At 44.7% G+C, this 21,496-nt stretch overlaps 1 protein-coding gene across 1 annotated transcript; it reads right to left on the bottom strand.

Annotated features, from left to right (window-relative positions):
• Positions 1-6,494: 6,494 nt before the first annotated feature.
• On the bottom strand, positions 6,495-19,974 carry LOC115415862 (NLR family CARD domain-containing protein 3-like). The gene is given in 10 exon segments (XM_030129525.1): positions 6,495-7,210; positions 7,212-7,425; positions 9,418-9,464; positions 9,558-9,731; positions 10,970-11,143; positions 11,234-13,034; positions 13,573-13,774; positions 18,087-18,168; positions 18,291-18,425; positions 19,427-19,974. Coding segments are annotated over 10 exon segments (3,237 nt in total). The 5' UTR covers positions 19,501-19,974; the 3' UTR covers positions 6,495-6,876.
• Between the last annotated feature and the right edge of the window lie 1,522 nt (positions 19,975-21,496).

The raw sequence follows: 21,496 nt of genomic DNA, 5'->3' as shown, positions 1-21,496 counted from the left end.
GCGGTTTGCAGCCGAGTGTGAAGCGAGCAGGATGAGGATCAGCACCTCCAAATCCGAGGCTATGGTTCTGGACCGGAAAAAAGTGGTCTGCCCTCTCCGGGTCTGTGGGGAGTCTTTGCCCCAAGTGGAGGAGTTTAAGTATCTCGGGGTCTTGTTCACAGTGAGGGAAGGATGGAGTGTCAGATTGACAGGTGGATCGGTGCAGCGTCTGCAGTGATGCAGTCGCTGTACCGGTCGGTTGTGGTTCAGAAGGAGCTGAGCTGAGAGGAGAAGCTCTGGATTACCTGGTCAGCTACGTTCCTACCCTCACCTATGGTCATGAGCTTGGGTCAGGACCGAAAGGACAAGATCCCGGATACAAACGGTCGAAATGAGTTTTTTCCGCAGGGTGGCTGGGCGCACCCTTAGGGATAGGGGGAGGAGCTCAGTCACCAGGGAGGAGCTCAGAGTAGAACCGCTGCTCCTCCACATCCAGAGTGACCAGCTGAGGAGGATCAGAAGCTGGTTCAGATCCTCCAGGACTCCTCCCTGGGGAGGTGTTCTGGGCATGTCCCACTGGGAGGAGACCTGAGGGAAGACCTAGGACACGTTGGAGAGACACTATGTCTGTGGGCTGGACTGGGAACGCCTTGGGGTCCCCCAAGAAGAGCTGGAGGAGGAGCTGAGCATCCCTGCTTAGACTGTTACCCCATGACCCAGCCCCGGATTAACGGTAGAAAATGGATGGACGGACGGATGTGTAATGGGACTAGTACAAAGGCTGAACCCAAATGCAAGACCAGAACACAGATGACCAATTGAGAGTGTTTATTAAACACAATCACGGTAGTAAAAACACAGCGCAAAATAGTAACACGTCTATGAAGGCGTGTGATACTGGACTCTTCGTCCGGGCTGTGAGCGGAGAATATGGATGGTCAGCACGCCGAGCCGGAGGATTCCCGTCAACACCCGACTAGGGCAAAACAGAGGATAGTCAAAAAAACAAACCAGGTCATACACAGGAGGGCAATTCAGGAGGCAACGGGACATGAGGAAAGGCTACTCACGGTCAAGGTCCAGGCGAGGGTCGAAACACAAGGTAACAGGTTGGAGGCTGAGGTAAACAGGGAACAGGCAGAATCAGAAGTCGATGTACGAACCAGGTCAGAACCAGACGAGCAGGCAGAATCGGTGGTCGGAAGGCAAAACGGGTCAAAACGGGCAGACAGACTGACAGGTATCCAAAACACTGGTAAGTGAGCACACAAAGGTAGAACACAAACTGGCAAAGGAACAGGGGAAAACACAGGGTATAAATACACAAGAGGGAGGGAAGACAATAGGACACAGGTGGAGATAATCAGGGAGGAGTCAGGTAATCAGGAGCAGGTGAAACAATCAAGGAGGGGAAGTAAAGACACCAGACATGACACAAGAGGGAAACTTAACAAAATAAAACAGGAAATGACAGACAAAACAGAAAAGACAGACACAGTCTGGGAGCAGACATGACAGTACCCCCCCCCTCTAGGGGACGGCACCGGACGGGCCCAGGAACCTCCGGGTGGCGGCGATGAAAGTCCCGGATCAGGTCCGGGTCCAGGATGTAAGAGGCGGGCACCCAGGAACGCTCTTCAGGGCCGTATCCTTCCCAATCCACCAAGTATTGAAATCCTCTTCCCCGGCGACGGGCCGCTAGGAGCCGGCGTACAGTGTAGGCTGGACCTCCATCAATGATCCGGGGTGGCGGTGGTGGCTGGGTGGGAGGAACTAACCGGCTCTCCTTAGCCGGTTTAACTTGACTCACGTGGAAGGTAGGATGAATCCTCATGGTCCTAGGTAGCTTCAGACGGACAGAGACAGGATTAATAATTTTTGAGATAGGAAATGGGCCCACGAACCTGGGTGCCAATTTGCGGCTCTCCACCCTCAAGGGAAGATGACGGGTTGACAGCCACACACGTTGGTCGCGCTGGTAGACCGGAGCTGGAGTCATGTGCCAGTCTGCAGCTGTCTTGTAGACCCCCGAGGCCTTTAACAGAGCTTGTCTGGCGCGAATCCAGGTCCTCTTGCATCTCCTTATCAGCGCCAGAGCTGAGGGGACACTGGCGTCCTTCTCCAGGGCCGGGAACAGAGGAGGTTGATAACCACAAACTACATGAAAAGGAGACAGACCAGAAGAAGCACAGGGCAGCGAGTTGTGGGCATATTCAACCCAGATCAGCTGGCGGCTCCAGGAAGCAGGGTTGTGGGAGGCCAAAACTCTAAGACCGGCCTCCAGCACCTGATTGAGCTGCTCAGTCTGACCATTGGACTGTGGGTGATAGCCCGAGGACAGACTAACAGACACCCCAATAAGGGAACAAAAGCACGCCAAAAACGTGCAACAAACTGAGGACCTCTGTCCGAAACAATGTCTCTGGGAAAACCATGTAATCGACAGACATGATATAACATGGCCTCTGCTGTCTCCTTAGCAGAGGGGAGCTTAGGTAGTGGAACAAGTGAGCCATCTTCGAAAAACGGTCAACAATGGTCCAACAAAGTGGTATTTCCATCAGACAGGGGCAGCCCCGTCACAAAGTCTAGTGAAACATTAGACCAGGGTCTACTGGGAACAGGTAGAGGGTGTAATTGACCAACCGGAGGTTATTGGAGGTCTTACACGCAGCACAGACGGGACAGGCAGCGACATACTCCGCCACTTCTTTCTCCAAAGCGGGCCACCAGAAACGCTGTTTAATAACGAAAGCAGTCCGCTGAACTCCCGGGTGACATGTCAGCCTGGATGTGTGGGCCCAGTGGATGACCTGCGGGCGGAGGTGATCAGGACAAACAGACGGTCTGGCGGAACGCCAGCCGGGATATCACAGTCTTGTAAAGCATCAATAACAGATTTCTCAATCTCCAACTGCACCGCCCCCACCACACAGGTCTCAGGGAGGATAGGTCCCGGTTCAGAATCAGAGTTGACGGGCATGAAGAGTCTAGACAGAGCGTCAGGTTTCACATTTTTAGAACCAGGGCCGATATGACAGTGAAAAGTTGAATCGTGTAAAGACAGAGCCCACCTGGCCTGACGGGAGTTGAGTCTCTTAGCCGACCGCAGATACTCCAGGTTTTTGTGATCCGTCCAGATCATGAATGGTATTTCGGTCCCCTCCAGCCAGTGGCGCCATTCCTCCAGGGCCACCTTGATGGCTAGCAACTCCCTGTTGCCGATGTCATAATTACTCTCCGCTTTCGACAGTCTCCTGGAGAGGAAAGCGCACGGGTGAAGTCTGTTGTCCTTTGGGGAGCGTTGCGAAATGACTGCCCCAACCCCCAGATCAGAGGCGTCCACCTCCACAACGAACTGACGAGCTGGATCCAGAACCGACAGAATGGGGGCCGAAGTGAACGCCCTCTTCAGCTTCACAAACGCTGCGTCAGCTTCGGGATTCCATCTGAAAACGGACTTGGGAGAGGTTAGAACATGCAAAGGGGCAGCCACACTGCTGAACCCCCTAATGAACTTCCTGTAGAAGTTAGCGAATCCAGGAACCTCTGGACATCCTTACGACTGGTGGGCGTGGGCCAATCCCTGACAGCACTGACCTTGTCTGGGTCCATCTGGACACTCCCCTCCGCGATGATGAAACCCAGAAAGGAAACAGACGGGCGGTGAAACTCACACTTCTCAGCTTTTTACAAACAGTTGATTCTGGAGCAGTCTTTGGAGCACCTGGCGGACATGCTGGACATGTGACCTCTCATCCGAAGAAAAAATAAGAATGTCATCCAGATACACAATACAAAAACATTGAGCATGTCACGTAACACATCATTGACTAATGCTTGAAAACAGCGGGGGCGTTAGTAAGACCAAACGGCATCACTAAGTACTCATAGTGTCCACTGGGGGTGTTAAAGGCAGTCTTCCACTCGTCCCCTTCTCTGATTCTCACCAAGTGATATGCGTTACGGAGGTCTAACTTGGTGAATACTTTGGCCCCGTGTAATAGTTCGAAGGCTGAAGACATGAGGGGTAACGGATATCTATTACGGATGGTAATGTCATTAAGGCCACGATAGTCAATACAAGGGCGTAGCGTCTTATCCTTCTTGTCGACGAAGAAAAACCCTGCCCCAGCTGGAGATGAGGATGGACGAATCAGGCCGGCCACCAGGGACTCATCAATATATTTTTCATAGCGCCGTCTCCGGACCAGACAGAGAATACAGCCTCCCCTTAGGGGGGCAGGTACCAGGACGCAAATCAATGGCACAGTCATACGGTCTGTGAGGGGGCAGCGCAGTAGCGCGTGACTTATTAACTACCTCCTTAAGGTCGTGATAACACTCAGGTACCTTACTAAGAGCAGGAAACACCGTCTCCAGCTCCTCCGGAGAAATGACAGGAGCCACAGTGACCTGGACTGGCTTGGACAGAGGGTCAGGATCCCGGACCCCCTCACGACAGGAACCACACCTCTCTCCCCAAGCTTGGACCTCCCCCGTTTGCCAGTTAATACAGGGGTTATGGAAAGAAAGCCAGGGGTGACCTAATATGAGAGGGTGAGAGTCAGAGTGGTAAATATGAAAACTGATTTCCTCAGAGTGACCATCTTTGAACCGGACAGTAACTGGTTGAGTCCGTTGAGTCACTCTACAGATAATGTGATTGTCTAAAGCCCTCGCCTCCAGGGGCTTCAGAACCGGGAGCAGGCTGAGGTGGAGCTGCTTAGCTAATTCTTCGTCCATAAGATTAGTGTCTGACCCAGAGTCTATCAGGACTGGAAGCTGCAGAGACACAGAGTTAGAGCACACACAGACCAAGGGCTGAACACGAGAGGCGCTGGACACACAGAACGTTCTGCTCAAAAGAGAGTCCTCACCTGCCGTCATTCTAGGTTTCACTGGGCAGTTGCTGACTCGGTGCCCCTCCTGACCACAGTAAAGACACAGACCAGCCACCAGACGGCGATTACGCTCCTCTGCTGACAGACGAGTCCGACCCACTTGCATCGGTTCCACCTTCGAACCCCCGCTGGACTCAGGAACTGGGTGAGGGGGTTCTGAGTGGGGCTTACTCACAGAAGGCTGGCGGTTCCATGATGGTTCTGGCTGCCAAAACGCCGACTGGTCAGGGACCCGAATAGCTGCCTCGATGACCTCATCCAGTGAATGGAGTTCCTGCCGGAGCGCCATCTCACGACCGATAGTGCGGTTAAGACCGCCTCTGGAACGCAGAGATCAGAGACTTCTCGTTCCATTCAGATTCTGCTGCCAACGAACGAAACTCACTGACATACTGCCTTATGGGGCGATCTCCCTGCCTCAGCCTCATGAGTCTTTGACCGGCCTGTGGTCCACGGATAGGATGGTCATAAATCCTTTTTAGCTCAGCCATCAAACTCGAGGCTGACTGAGTGATGGGAGACCTTTGTTCATAGGCTGCGTTGAAAAGGCTTAAAGGAGGGCCTTCCAACAGGCTAGCAATATATGCAACCTTAGCTGACTCATTAGCAAAACGGCGGGGCTGGGAATCAAAAATGAGCTACAGTTGCGTACAAAAATTACGGCAAGTATCAGGGTTACCTGTGTACTTAGATGGAGGTGGGATGTTAGGTTCCTCCAAGGCTTAACGGGTGAGACAGAGTTAATATTCTCGACTGGCGGGACCGGAGCAGAAGCCTGGTTACCAGAATACTGGGAAAACTGAACGGACAGCTGATTCATCTTATCCATTAGGGAGTGCAAAATCTGTTCAGTCCCCCTAAGCGTTGCCCCTGGGACCGAACTGCCTCCCGGACCTGGTCTAGGTCTGCTGGGTTCATCTTATTGGCCAGTTTGTACTGTAATGGGACTAGTACAAAGGCTGAACCCAAATGCCAGACCAGAACACAGATGACCAATTGAGAGTGTTTATTAAACACAATCACGGTAGTAAAAACACAGCACAAAATAGTTAACACGTCTATGAAGGCGTGTGATTCTGGACTCTTCGTCCGGGCTGTGAGCGGAGAATATGGATGGTCAGCACGGCCGAGCCGGAGGATTCCCGTCAACACCCCGACTAGGGCAAAACAGAGGATAGTCAAAAAACAAAGCCAGGTCATACACAGGAGGGCAATTCAGGAGGCAACGGGACATGAGGGAAGGCTACTCACGGTCAAGGTCCAGGCGAGGGTCGAAACATAAGGTAACACGTTGGAGGCTGAGGTAAACAGGGAATAGGCAGAATCAGAAGTCGATGTACGAACCAGGTCAGAACCAGACGAGCAGGCAGACGAGGAACAGGCAGGATCGGTGGTCGGAAGGCAAAACGGGTCAAAACGGGCAGACAGACTGACAGGTATCCAAAAACGCTGGTAAGTGAGCACACAAAGGTAGAACACAAACTGGCAAAGGAACAGGGGAAGACACAGGGTTTAAATACACAAGAGGGAGGGAAGACAATTGGACACAGGTGGAGATAATCAGGGAGGAGTCAGGTAATCAGGAGCAGGTGAAACAATCAAGGAGGGGAAGTAAAGACACCAGACATGACACAAGAGGGAAACTTAACAAAATAAAACAGGAAATGACAGACAAAACAGAAAAGACAGACACAGTCTGGGAGCAGACATGACAGGATGGATGGATGGATGGACAGTAGAGTGAGTAAAGCCACATCAACCACGTCTTATTTAAGATACACAGGAGTTGGTTGGAATTCACAGATGAAGGAAAAACTGTGAATGGTGGAAACATCTTACGATCTCTTAACGACATTGTTCGCATACTGATTCACCTAATCTTTCTGGGGTTTTACACCATTATTCCACAGGTATGTCAAGCAGAAGTTCTCATCACACAACAGAAACATGAGCATTGGGTGAATGTATGTGTGAAACGCCCTTCTTTCACCTCTTAGAGCTCACATAGAAGCAGAGACCCGGACAAGCCCATACCGAACCCAAAGCCGATCCCAAACCCAGCGTACAGCGGCTCTGTGAAGGTGGTGTTGAAGGTGTAGAGGTGGACCACTTCATAAGAGGAGACTCTGTAGAAGGACACAGATCCTGCAGGACAGTCCACGTAGACCGCCACCCGGTTGGACGCCGGCAGGGACGACGGAACACACGTGACTCTGTTGTTGTGCCAGGCCGAGTAACCACCGCTAGAGCAGCTCAGGCTCCACAAGCGGTCGTTCATCCCAAACCTGCAGTCGGCCCCGTTCCCCTTCCTTTGGATTCCTCGGTAGGGTCACGGCGATATGAACGGCTCCTTCCCACTCCACCTCCCAGTAACAGCGACCGGTCAGAGCGGTGGAACACAGCAGCTGAGGGAAGCAGTCGAACCTGTCGGGATGGTCCGAATATGGCTGATACTGTCGCTGTGAGACCACCTTCCTGTTGTTGTGGGACAGTCGGAGTTTCCTGTACGCTGTGTTTGTGTCCAAAGTGAGTTCGACGGCAACTGGGACAAAGAAGGAACCGCAAAGAAAAGAAAAAACATTAATCATAGAGGAAAAATCCCAAGCTTTAACACATTTCAAACTAGATCTGGTTATTGACAGTGATCTAGGAAAAGGTCAAACAGTTTCTTTAAAGCAGTGGTTTCCAACCTTTTTGGCTCCTGACCCCATTTTAACATCACAAATTTCTGGCAACCCCAGACATTCAAAATGGAGACATTTTTTTGGCTAAATTAATTTGTTTTTGATCATGTAATAGTTTGCCATAATATGTTGCAAATAAACGTTATTTTAGACAACATTTAGATTCTATCATGTAAATTTTTATTAGTAAGTTTTAGTTAAAAAAAAAAAAAAAAAAAAAAAAAAAAAAAAAATATATATATATATATATATATATATATATATATATATATATATATATATATAAATTATTAGAAATTTCAGGTGACCCCAGACATTCAAAACAGAGACTTTTTTTTGGCTAAAATTAATTTGTTTTTGATCGTGTAATAGTTTGCTATACTATGTTGCAAATAAACGTTAATTTTAGACGACATTTAAGTTATATAATGTAAATTTTTATTGGCAAGTTTTAATTTTTTTATCAATTACTACAAATTCCAGGCGACCTCACTTGGGGTCCCAACCCCAAGGTTGAAAATCAAAGACTGATTTTTCACATTGAGTGAGAAAAACCAGACACTTTTTGTGGATAATGTAATTTGTAAAAGACACAAGACCAAAATAGTTCCAATGTCCCTGTACGTCAGCGTCCTGTTCTATGTGGATCAAATCCCAGTTGAATGTGTGAAGTTGTCAGGTTCTGTTCTGTGTTCCAGTCCTGGTTCTGTTCTGTGTTCCAGTCTGGGTTCTGTTCTATGTTCCAGTCCTGGTTCTGTTCTGTGTTCCAGTCCTGGTTCTGGATGCACATCAATCTAACTATAGAAGTGGGTGGGACTTTCACTGGAGGAGAACTCATCTGATCCAATCAGAGTCCATATCTGACTTCTATCAGTGACCAATAGGAACCAGACTGAGATCTGGAACCATTTACAAGTTCTAAAGCATCCACAGATGGACAAGGACAAGGAAAGGAACAGTTAGAATATTTTAAAAATTCATCAAAAATCTAAATTTCTCCAAATTGTGAACAAGTGTTGTTGACATTGTCCCAAAGAAGAAACAAAATTAGAAATGAATCCAACCAGTCGTTACATCGGAGAAGATGTTTGAAGAAATTGCTAACAAAGACAATGACAATGAAGACAACACCGGACACTGTGCCTTTGCAATATCAGCTGGTGAGATGAACATGTTCCGAAACTACATGTTGACATGTTATATATCTTGAATTCATATGTTGCCTAAATATAAGGGTTTGATGGTTTTATACTCCTTTTGCATTGAGATGATAGAATCCAAATGCTGCGTTTCCACTATGTGGTATCGGCTCGACTCGGCTCAACTCGACTCAACTCTGGTACCAGGTCCTATTCCTGGAAACCATTTCTATTCCAGGATACTACCGACTTTACAGTACATGGTCGTCATAGCAATGCAGCGCGTTACTTCTGTGTCGTCTGCTCAGAGTTGCTGATAAAGTCACTTGTTGCGTGTTGTCTGGTCAAACTCACGCTGAATTTTTCCATCTGAACCTCCTGGACAACCATGGTGTAGTTTTACAGACTGTCATCATGTGGATTCACCTACCGACAGATTTACTGTAAACTACTGCATCTGTTTTTGTAAAAGGGCGAGTCACAGAGACAACTCTGACCAGTCAGTGGTCTGCAGTGTTTACACAGTGTCACCTTTTAGTATCTGGTCCCCAGTCCTGGAACCTCAGCGGAGGTGATACCAAAAAACTAGTACCAGATACCAGATTCCAGGTCCTTTTTTGTAATGGAAACGCAAAAAGGCCGAGCCGAGTCGAGCCGATACCACATAGTGGAAATGCGGCAAAAATAAACATGAAGAGGAACTCTACTCACACTTCCTTACACCAGGTTTCAGCCGCAGCTTTCCACAATTGTTGAAGCTACAGGAAAGAAAGGACAATATTTTCAATGTTTACGAAAACAAAGGCATTTAACATTTCTCTCCATCATTCTTCTTCATCGTGTCTCCGTACTTGAAAGTGTCCAGTGTCCACTGTGGGTTTTCCAGGCCAGAAGACAGTAACCTTATTCCTGATTCTCCTGGATGGTTGTAGCTCAGGTCAAGTTCTCTGAGATGGGTTGGATTGGAACTCAGAGCATCAGCCAAAGAAGCACAGCCTTCCTCTGTGATCAGACATCCTGACAGTCTGCAAATAAAGGGACAAAACAGAGTCAAATAATAGTGAGAGGTCAAAACATTAAAGGTGCGGGAGACTTTCATGTGCAATTTTTCCTCAGATCTGTCAAACCTCAGTCATATCCTCAGTATCATGAATCTGTTCGTCTGTCTGTCATTACTCACCTGAATCTCTTGCATTACAGTGAACAGTTTCTTAGTTCCATCCACCAAAAACAAAACATGTGTTTACATTCAGAGCAGGGAGGGAACTCAGGTATCTGAGGAATTTTGTCTCAACGTGCATTGTGGGAAACGGAGGCTCGCGTAGCCACCTGACAGCAGCAGCTGCTAAAGACACGACACGGAAATGCTGCCGCTGCAGGCGGCTGTGCAAGCCTCCGTTTCCCACAATGCACATCACGACAAAATTCCAAAGATGCCCGAGTGACCTACTGGCTCTATTTGGAAACACATGGTTTGTTTCTGGTGGATGGCACTAAGAAACTGTTCACTGTAATGCAAGAGATCCAGGCAAGTAATGACAGACAGATGAACAGATTTGTGATACTGAGGATATGACTGAGGTTTGACAGATCTGAGGAAAAATTGCTCACAAAAGTCTCCTGCACCTTTAAATTCAGTACTATGTAGTGTTTCACTTTGGTGAATTATAAAACGTTGACTGTCATGACAACTGACAGAGCTGAGGAAAACAAGTACTCAGTCCTCCATCTGTTGTTATCCTACTGTATAATGCACGTTCTGTGTCTGATCAATCGATGTTCCATCACAGGAGGGCGTTTGTACAGGTTCTCCTCAGCCTTCACAGGCCTGATCGCCGCCAAACTCACCAAATGAATACAAACATGACCTGACTGTCTACTAGGCACAATTTTATGTCCGTATTCAAATGTTGTGAGGTATGCTGGCTGATTTTAGCCTCTCTCTACTTTGAATTCTTCATCTTCTGCCGCCATACTCCATTTTGGAAGTGGTTCTGCTGCCGTTCATGAAATTTCTACTGCTAGCAGACGATGCTACAATGTGAAGGCTGCAGTTCACTACCGCTGGATGAATTTAATCATACTTGACAGGCCAGATAAATACATGCTCTTCCTTCATGCCTCACATGTTGGCTCAAATTATTACCTGCACATCGTACAATGGCACCACAGGTACAATGCCGCTAGTGTTGATAATAAACCCCTCAGCCTACATCCCCTTGGTTGTCTTTGCTACCATTACTAACAGTACATGAGTTCTGACCTGAGAACTTTCAACTTGCACTGGGGATCCTTGAGTCCAGAAGAAAGCCACTTAACCCCTAAATCCTGTAGGTCATTGTTACTCAGGTCTAACTCTCACAGATTAGAGGACGAGGATCTGAGAACTGAAGACACAGCTTTACAGCTTCTCCACGAAAGGTCACAGCCACTTAACCTGAGCAAAAATGTGAATGAATGAAGAAAAGAAAATGGTTCAATCATTGACCGACCCAGTTAACCTGTATTCAACGAATCGTCCACTTACACAGTTTTGTTGGAGGCTTTGATCACTGGCACCAGCTTCAGAAGAGCCTCCTCTGAAGCTGAGTATTTCTTCAGGTCAAACAGTTCCAGGTCTTTTTCTGATGACAGTAAGATGAAGGCCAGAGCTGACCACTGAGCAGGAGACAGTTCATCTGTGGAGAGACTTCCTGATCTCAGGTACTGTTGGATTTCTTCTTCCAGAGAATGATCTTTTAGCTCATTCAAACAGTGGAACAGATTAATGCTTCTCTCAGAGGAGTTGTCCCTGATGATCTGCTTCACATACTTTGCTGTCTTTTGGTTGGTTTTTGATTTGTTCCTTCTCTGAATCAGCAAGCCTTGCAAAAGATTCTGATTGGTCTGAAGTGAAAGACCCAGAAGAAAGCGGAGGAACAAGTCAAGGTGTCCACTGGGACTCTTGAAGGCCTTGTCCACAGCGGTCTGGTAGAAGTGTGAGAGTTTGGTCTCCTTTCTAATGACGACTGGTGGCCAGGATGTGGTTTGTTCTTCTGACAGCAGATTGACTCCTGTGTTGGTGAAGGTCTGATGGACATGAAGAGCAGCCAGAAACTCCTGGACACTCAGATGGACGAAGCAGAACATCTTGTCCTGGTACAGTCCTCTCTCCTCTATAAAGACCTGTGTGAACACTCCTGAGTACACTGAGGCTGAGCTGATATCGATGCCACACTCTGTCAGGTCGGATTCATAGAAGATCAGGTTTCCTTTCTTCAGCTGCTCAAAGGCCAGTTTTCCCAGAGACTCAATCATCTTCCTGGTCTCTGGACTCCAGGGTGGATCTGTCTCAGATCTTCCATCATACTTGACATTCGTCAGTTTGGCCTGAACCACCAGGAAGTGGATGTACATCTCAGTCAGGGTCTTGGGCAGTTGTCTTCTGTCTGTGGTCTTCAACACATTCTCTAGAACTGTAGCAGTGATCCAGCAGAAGACTGGGATGTGACACATGATGTGGACGCTTTGGGACCTCTGGATGTGGGAGATGATTGTGTTGGTCTGTTTTTTATTTCTGAACCTCTTCCTGAAGTACTCCTCCTTCTGTGGGTCAGTGAACCCTCTGACCTCTGTCACCATGTCCACCCACTGAGCAGGGATCTGATTGGCTGCTGCAGGTCGTGTGGTTATCCAGAGGCAAGCAGAGGGAAGCAGGTTCCCCCTGATGAGGTTCATCAGCAGCACATCCACTGAGCTGGACTCTGTTACATCAGTCAGGATCTGAGTGTTGTTGAAGTCCAGAGGAGGTCGACACTCATCCAGACCGTCTAAGATGAACACCACGTGGAGGTCTTCAAAGATCCAGATTCCTGCTTCTGTGGTTTCAGTGAAGAAGTGCTGAACCAGTTCCACCAAGCTGAACTTCTTCTGTTTCAGCACATTCAGCTCTCTGAAGGTGAATGGAAATATGAAGTGGATGTCCTGGTTGGCTTTGTCTTCAGCCCAGTCCAGACTGAACTTCTGTGTGGACACTGTTTTCCCGATGCCGGCCACGCCCTTTGTCAGCACCGTTCTGATTGGCTGATCTCTGTTAGGTGGTGTTTTAAAGATGTCTTCACATTTGAAGGATATTTCTGGTTTTGTATATTTCATAGATGTTGCTTCGATATGTGTGACCTCATGTTCGTGGATGACCTCTGTAGCCCCTCCCTCTGTGATGCAGAGCTCTGTGTAGATCTGCTTCAGGAAGGTTTGGTTTCCTGCTTTTGTGACTCCCTCAGACACACACTCATACTTCTTCACCAGGTTACACTTCAGCTTATATCGGCACGCAGGACTGAGCATCTCTGAAAACAAAACAGAATCAAGTGAAGGCTAATCTGCTCACATTTACCCTGGTATCCACCTGCAGGAGGGTCTGTGGTCTGTGGTGGACTGTGGGGGAGGAAACGGAAGGTCACCTCCATGGTGGAAGAAGCAGGCTGAGCTGGTGCCTGAGTTTGAGACACAGAAACAGCTCTAGCCCCGCTACATAGAGCTAACCTTACCCCCAGTGTGAGTTCTGGAACTAATACACTTTAAACCAGGGGTCTCAAACATGTGGCCCGGGGGCCAAATGCGGCCCGCCAAAGGTTCCAATTTGGCCTGTTGGATGAATGTGTAAAGTCAAAAATTCCACAGTCTTGAATTGAATTAAGCAAAAAAAAAAAAGAAAAAAGCTTGAATTAAGGAAAAAACGATGGATGGATGGATGGGTGGATGGGTGGATGGATGGCAGTGTTAGAGCTGTGCATATCTTCATGCAGTGAATCTGGTGAAATGATCTGCATATTCTTATTTTGCTGTTATTAAAGTCCTCTTTTTTTTTTTTTTAAGTCCTCTTACTCATCATGAGAAGCTCAGCCAACTCCTTCTGCTTCATCATCCTCATGAAGTGAACGGTGAACTTCAGAAAAGCCTCTCTGCTCCTCCTCTGCTCCTCATTTTCTCCTGGATCCCATGAGAATTCTCGGTCATCTGTTTTTAGAACTGTCTGGAATCTCTCCAGCTCATTTTTGACAAAACTGACCACAACTGGTTCAAGCAGCTGTCAAAGAGAAAGACAGAAAGTTAGTCCAAACCTTTGGAACACAACAGATGATGATGATAGAATCTACAACTGGGGGGGGGTGTCTTAATATCAAATACCACATTAGCCCTGATTTTCTGATGCAACCAGATGTTCTAAGCACTCCTGTGGAATTTTTTTTTAGAAATTTTCATCCAAACCCCCCACCCCAAAAATTACTTTTTTAACTCTGAAAATCTCCACTTTCCCAGCTTCTCCACTCTTTTGTGCAGTTCAGTGTGTAAATGTGTTCATGATGGGACAGTTCATGGTCTTGTCAGTGCCAGACTGTATGGTCAGAGTACTGTGGACTAGGAACAGTCTAATGTCCAGGTCATGTTGGAGGTCAAAGGTCACCAAAATGACTAGTTTTTTCAAAAATTTATACCATTCTGACATTTGATCAAATCTGTCCTCAGTTGTGTTCCCTCTGGTTTCCTGGTGGGACCCCCCAGGCCTTTGGCCCTTTAAAGACACATACAGACTAAAGACTAAAACATGGACAGAACATTTGAATCTGCCGCCATTAGTGTGGAGGAAACACTAGCACACATTTAGGAGGGAAACACTAACACTTCATTCATTCATTCATTCATTTTCTGAACCCGCTGTATCCTCACTAGGGTCACGGGGGCGGAGTCTATCCCAGTTGCTTATGGGTGAAGGCAGGGTTCACCCTGGACATGTGACCAGTTCATCACAGACTGAACATATACAGACAAACACACTGTCACATTCACACCTATGGGCGATTTAGATGAACCCATGAACCTATCAGAGCATGTGTTTGGATGGTGGGAGGAGCCAGAGGACCAGAGAGAACCCACACAGACACAGGAGAACATGTGAACTGCACACAGAAAGGCCCCACCCCCATGGACTGGTGTTGAACTGAACCCAGGACCTTCTGTCTGTGGCTCCAGGTCTACCCTCTGCCCCCACAGGACAGGTTCAGGTAAATGTCAGTCCTGTGGAACTGCCGTCTGTTCTGTGTTCATGTCTGTGCAGAATACATGAGGAAACCGTTGTGTTGAATGTGTCTGACTGAATGTCAGTTGTCTGTGGTCAGTAGATGTGTTCTGAGGACAGAACCTGAGCCCAACATTTGGAAGAACCCACATGAACAGCTGAGTTCCATCAAATATGCATTTGGACCATTTGGGTGACCTTTGACCTCTAATTGGACCTTGACTCTACACCTTTTGTAGTGCACAGCACTGAAGACATGACATGTCTGACAAAAAAACACTGAAGGGCCCAGCAGGAGCAGACTGACACACTGTACTTTATCAACAATGAAGAAGGTTTGTTGCTGTTTGTATTGTTGATACTTTCTTGTGAGGGTCTTCTCCACCTTCTTCTCTCTTGTTCTCTCCCCTTCTTCTACCCCCCCACCCCCACCCCCCATGTCAGGTCCGGCATCGAAATGTGGTTCAACAAAACTCATAATAAACACAGTAGAATATCAAAGGGCGCTTCATATACTTTATGAAGTTCCCCTTGGCAAAGCAAATTTGTTCAGCACCAAAAGGAACCAGACTACCATTCTGCTGTTAGAACGCTGGACAAGACAAGTAGGGGAAAAAAAAAAAAAAAACAGTAGTGTGAGATACTCCCTGGTGAAATGTCCAAATAAAAGAGGATACACAAGCAAAGGTGTCAGAAAAATGGGCAATGATGACTGGGAGTACAGCTGGTGTTGGCTGCTGCCTTATCAGTACAGACAGCTGCCTGTCAGCCAGCTGAGCCCAAAAAAAAGAGAAAAAAAAAAAGAAGAGAGAGGAAAAAAGAGAAAAAAGAAAAAAGAAGAAAGAAAAAGAAAAAAGAAAAAGAAAAAAAGGAAAAAAAATGAAGGTTTGAAAGTTTTTTCAAATTTTTTTTTTACTTATTTATTTATTTTTTAAATTTTTTTAAAATAAGAAAAAAAATAAGAAATTAAATAAAAAATTTAAAAAATATATATACACACATATATATATATGTATATATATGTATGTATATATATATACATATATATATATATATATATATATATATATATATATATATATATATATATAATAAGTAGACTTCCATACATTTCCTGAAGGAAATGTAACCCATGTGCTTGCCTCTTGCTGGATCAGTGGACTTGTGCGATGTAGTGAATGTGTGTGTCAGTGTTTGTGGACTGACGTCAGCACAGACTGTCTGTAGACCTGTATTCAGATGAGAAGCCCCTCCCACAGTCTGTGTCAGTCCTGTTAAAGCAGTGTTTCAGTCGGCTCCTTTAACTGAATAGTTCCATGTGTGTGTGTGTGTGTCTGTGATCCCAGGTGAGCTCATTCATTTCATACAGAGAATTTATGGGAAGTTTTCAGCTGAATTATATTTATATGTTTTTATATTTATTATTATTGCATTCATTATTTATTATTTGGATGTATTTTTAATTGTACTGTATCTGTATTAGTGTGTCTTTTTTAGTGGAGCCTTAATTATCTTAATTGTCTGCAGCTGTGACACATGGACCACATGTGCTGTTACCATGACAACGAGCAGAGTAGGCACTGATGACACAGACACAAACATGCTCATCTATGACTGAAACACTGAAACAGCTCCAAAACAGAGGCTAATTATGGGGAAACCGTAAATGATAGGTGAAAACTAACATAATGGTGAGCAGCAGACAGACCTGGGAACACACAGATGTGTTTTTTTTATCCGTACTGTGAGAAATGACGGAGTTATGTCAGTGTAAAAACAGTCATCTCATCAGGAACACAGCGATCCGTTTAGCAGTAATCTGTACTTCTGTGAATAGGAGCTGAGGAGGGACCTGCCCTGAAACTAGTGCCTGTCATTTCACAGACTGATTGGGTTTATTGGACACACCTGGGACACAGAGCAGAGGGGCCGTTACCGCAGCAACGGAGCTGCACTGACACACACAGAGAGAGAGAGACACAGAGCAGAGGGGCCGTTACCGCAGCAACGGAGCTGCACTGACACACACAGAGAGAGAGAGACACACAGAGCAGAAGGAATAGGCTGAGAATGGAGCAGAACAGGTCCGGAAAAACTGCTAATTACAGGAAAACCGTAAAAGATAGGTGAAAACCGAAATGACCGTGAGCTTCAGAGAGACCTGGGGAACACACAGATATAGGTTTTTTTCTTGTACTGTGAAAAATGACAGAGTTAGGGTAGTTTAAAAACAGTTAACTGACCAAGACAAGAAGGAATCCGCTACAATGGAGAGTTAATGGAGGAAAGAAGGGATGAGCCTCCAAACTAGTGCCTGTCATTTCACTTTAGAAAGAGCTAGGTCTTCAAACATGGGTTCACTTGAAGCCCAGGAACCGTGGCTACATTTGTGGAAAAGATCATTCTCCTCCTATTTATTGTTTGGCCGGGAGGGTGAGTTATTCAGAAAATTTTCAGGTGAATTTTGGCTGCTCCTCCACTCTAGGTGATGACATCACCCACTCTAGCAGATCAGATTTTTACTAAACCCAGGGGTTTTTGAAGACTCACCTGTCGAAAACCGTAAACCCCATCCTCATACCACAGACATTTGTGGAGAGAAGACAAAAATGCCTGCATTTTAAAGTTTAAATGAAGTCTGTAGGTGAAAGTATGGCAAAGCAGTAGTGGTCAGAAAACAGACAACTTTTTTGTTTTTCCCATTGAAAATGAATGGGGTTTTTTTCCGCATTATTGTGCGAAAACCATAAGTGATATCGTTACCACGTGACCACACAGATAATCTTTGAGCCAAGCTGAACATTTCTGCGTTGACAGAATATTTTTAGCACAAATTGTTTGGGAATGGTAGCCACTTGAAAATGGCCTCATTAATTTCAGATGGAGAAATTTGACTGGTTTTTCGCAATTTTAACAAAATCCGTGCATTGGAATGTCAAGCCAATAACACAGCACACTATTCCCGAGAAGCACGCACATTTTTGTAATAACATGTGTTGGTCTATTTACAACGGTCTGGGCCGCATTTTTTTCAAGGTTTTTGTATAAAACATAAAAATAATAATAATAAAAAATATGACGAACAATAGTCCCCTGTGCACTGCATTGCAAGCACATGGGGAATAATTAATAATAATAATAATAATAATAATAATAATAATAATAATAAGAAGAAGAAGAAGAAGAAGAAGAAGAAGAAATAAATAAATAAATGCATTTTTTCATCTTCAAAACCCAAGGCTGATTTAAAAACCCAAAAACCCTCTGCTGGTGGTGCATGTACCAGCTTGTTTGCTGTTGTAGTGTTTCTGTGTTTTCAGACCTTCAAAATGCCGTCCAGGTCTCTGTGATGCTGATCCTTCTGATCCTGACCATGTTTCACATCTAAATCATCCAAACAGAATCTGTATGGAAAGACAGTCACCAGAAAACCATCACCATGGCAACGTCCCCATGTGAGGAAAGTGTTTTCATGGTAGAATGGTGTATTCTTCTCACAGTAAACAGTGATAGTGTTGGTACTGACGTGACTTCACCAAAGCGTCTGGTGAATGTGGGACTGAGGGACTTGGACTGATGGCTCCTCATGGACACACACTGGGGTTCAGGTCTGGGTCTGGGTTCAGATCCAGTAGACCATGATCTGACCTTCGTCTGTGACCTCAAAAACACAACATGCAGAAACCGAATGATTAAGGAGAAATGATGAATCCTGACCTCAGTTTAACAAAGCAGAGGTACAGGGTCCACCTGTGGAACCCAAACCAGAGAACAGCAGTCCAACCCAGACACTGGAGCAGAGAACCACAGAGGAACCACAGTCCAAAATACTGAACCCACAACTACAAACAGGAGCATCATCATCATCATCATCGTCATCATCATCATCATCATCATCATCATGGTCTTTGCTGATGGTCCAGTGCTTGCGTCCCTCCCCAGCTGTGATGACCCTGCTCATGGGCCTGTGCTCCATGGATCTGATGACTTTTGGAAAGCATCTTTTTTTTTTTTTTACAGTGTGTTCATGTTGAAGTGTATGGACTGTATTTTTCATTCTGTTGAGTCCATGTAATTATTATCATCGCTCTGTTTGTCCTGTTTTGGTTTTGTGTTGTTTCTGTTTTTAAAAATGTTAACAAACAAACAGACTTGGGGGTGGGGGGTGGGGTGGGGGCTGAATTCAACGTGTCCACATACTTTTGGATGCATAATGTGTGTTTGGATTCACAGAGATCCATCGTGGACAGTAAAAGACATTCATCTGTTTTTATTTATGTATTTATTTATGTATTTATTTATTTATTTAATTTTTTTACATTATTTATTTTTTTTTTTAATTATTTTTTAAAATGTGTATTCTTTGTATTTTTGTATTTTGTTACTTTTTATTTCTTTTTTATTTTCTTTCTTTTTTCTTTCTTTCTTTCTTTTTTCTTTCTTTCTTTCTTTCTTTCTTTCTTTATATTTTTAAAAATATTTTAGATATTATTTTTTATTATTATTATTATTATTATTATTATTATTTGTTATTTTTTAAAATTTTTTTTTAAATGTAATTTTTATTTATTTATTTATTTATTTATTTATTTATTTATTTATTTATTTATTTATTTTTATTCACTAAATTTAGAAGAAAAAATAAAAAGACATTCATCTCACCTCAGAGGTCTGGACTCAGGTTCTCCACTCAGGGGGCTTTTCGATGGGGGGGCTACACCTTCATATTGATCCATGGCAGAAGCTCCACCTTCACAACAACAACAACAACAACAACAACAACAACAACAACAACAACAACAACAACAACAACAACAACAACAACAACAACAACAACCACATCATACTGATGTCCACGCCCATAACATGATCCTGCGGCTGTTTAAATGCCTTTAACTGTCCGACTGGTTCTCTCACATTTCTCCAGGATAAACTCACACCACATGAACTTTAACCCTTGAACACCAACAGGAGCAGAACGAATGACAGCCTGTCTGCCGACGCTGCTTTAACCCAAACACAAACTCTGCAAACACAGATGAACGCAGAAGCCAACGTTTGGAGGAGCAGACTGAAAATCCACCAACCCACTACATGTGGATGTGGGTCCAGTGGTCTGGGTTCAGGTCCAGGTCCAGGTCCAGGTTCAGGTCCAGGTCCAGGTCCAGGTCCAGGTCCAGGTCCAGGTCCAGGTCCAGGTCCAGGTTCAGGTTCAGGTCCAGGTCCAGGTTCAGGTTCAGGTTCAGGTCCAGGTTCAGGTTCAGGTTCAGGTCCAGGTTCAGGTTCAGGTCCAGGTTCAGGTTCAGGTTCAGGTCCAGGTTCAGGTTCAGGTTCAGGTCCAGGTTCAGGTTCAGGTTCAGGTTCAGGTTTTCTCTGGATGTTCCACCTCCGTCCGTCTGTGCAGTAGAGTCTGCTCAGTCTGCGTCTGTTGGATTTGAACACAAACCACATCCTCATAACTTCATAAACACCTGAGTGATGTCATGCTGAGTCTGAAGAAGCACGTGTCCAACTCTGTCATTCTACTGAGTGTCCACTAGAGGGAGACAGCAGAGGGGAAACACTGAACCTTTATTTAAAGCTCCCAGAGGAGCTGACCCAGGACCAGTTCAGCGTCATTATCCTGTTGTGATCCAATAAAAATGTGTTTAGTATTTGTACATATTTCTGGTGTAATTCATTTCTTCCAGGAAATAATAAAAAAAACAACAAAAAAAATGCCTTTTGAACAGTATCATGATGTATTGTACACTGTAAAAAATGATTCTGTGGTCATTTAGATTTTAATTAATGTATTTGGTAAAATATATTCAAAACAATTGTATTTTTGGTTTTGTGGCTGTTATTTAATTAAATTTAAAATAAAATGTTTGAAATAAAATCTACTGATTGTAGATAAATAAAACAAACATTCTGTTTATTTAATTTCAAACACAGAGAATATTGAGTAAATTCAAATCAATGTAATCAGGCAATTTTTAATTGACATGCACTTCCTGCCAAAGTGTTTTTTTTTTTGTTTGTTTTTTTTAATGCAGCGTGCTTTCATCACATGACGTTTGAAAAGAGTCCAGAATGCACATGTTCTTCCTATTGCTCATCTGACACAATTCCTGTTTGGCTAAAGTAAGGAAACTTTTTTTTTTTTTGCACTGGGCTAGTACACTGTAAAAAAAATAACTCAGGGCCTTAGTAAATATCACAAAAATATAAAGGAATACTATGTTACTAAAATCTGTGAAAATCACTGAAGTTCTTATTGGAGTTGGGCGTACCAAAATAAATAATTAAAAACAGTTAATTTTGTCTTATATTTACATCTATTATTTACGTTCATTTCACAAAAAGAAATGAGTATTTGAGGAACAAATTATAATTTTAAGATATCCACTTATACCCATCAGTTTGAAATCCTTTAATTATTACTCATTCTAACTCAGTAGTCTTCATCTCTAACAATAACTTTAAAAAGTGAGTACGTTTTATTACGTAGAACATCATGACATGTTCCATTTGCATATTGTGACCTGTTTGCTGCAGTGCATTGTGGGTTAGGCTGCTCCAGCAATCCTGGTAAAAACTAAAGTTTCAGATCACCTCAGTTAGAACCCTGCATTAGGTTTATTCATTCAAAAGATGATTTAGGAAAAAACTGGGAAGAAAAGGGAGATGTTTTAGAGGTTGACCAGTTGCTGTTAGTTTCCTGGAAATGGACTAATGGTTCATTTTCAG

The sequence above is a fragment of the Sphaeramia orbicularis genome, unplaced genomic scaffold (genome assembly GCF_902148855.1).
Source record: "Sphaeramia orbicularis unplaced genomic scaffold, fSphaOr1.1, whole genome shotgun sequence".
NCBI lineage: Eukaryota > Metazoa > Chordata > Actinopteri > Kurtiformes > Apogonidae > Sphaeramia > Sphaeramia orbicularis.
This window is presented reverse-complemented; position numbering and strand designations above follow the sequence as displayed.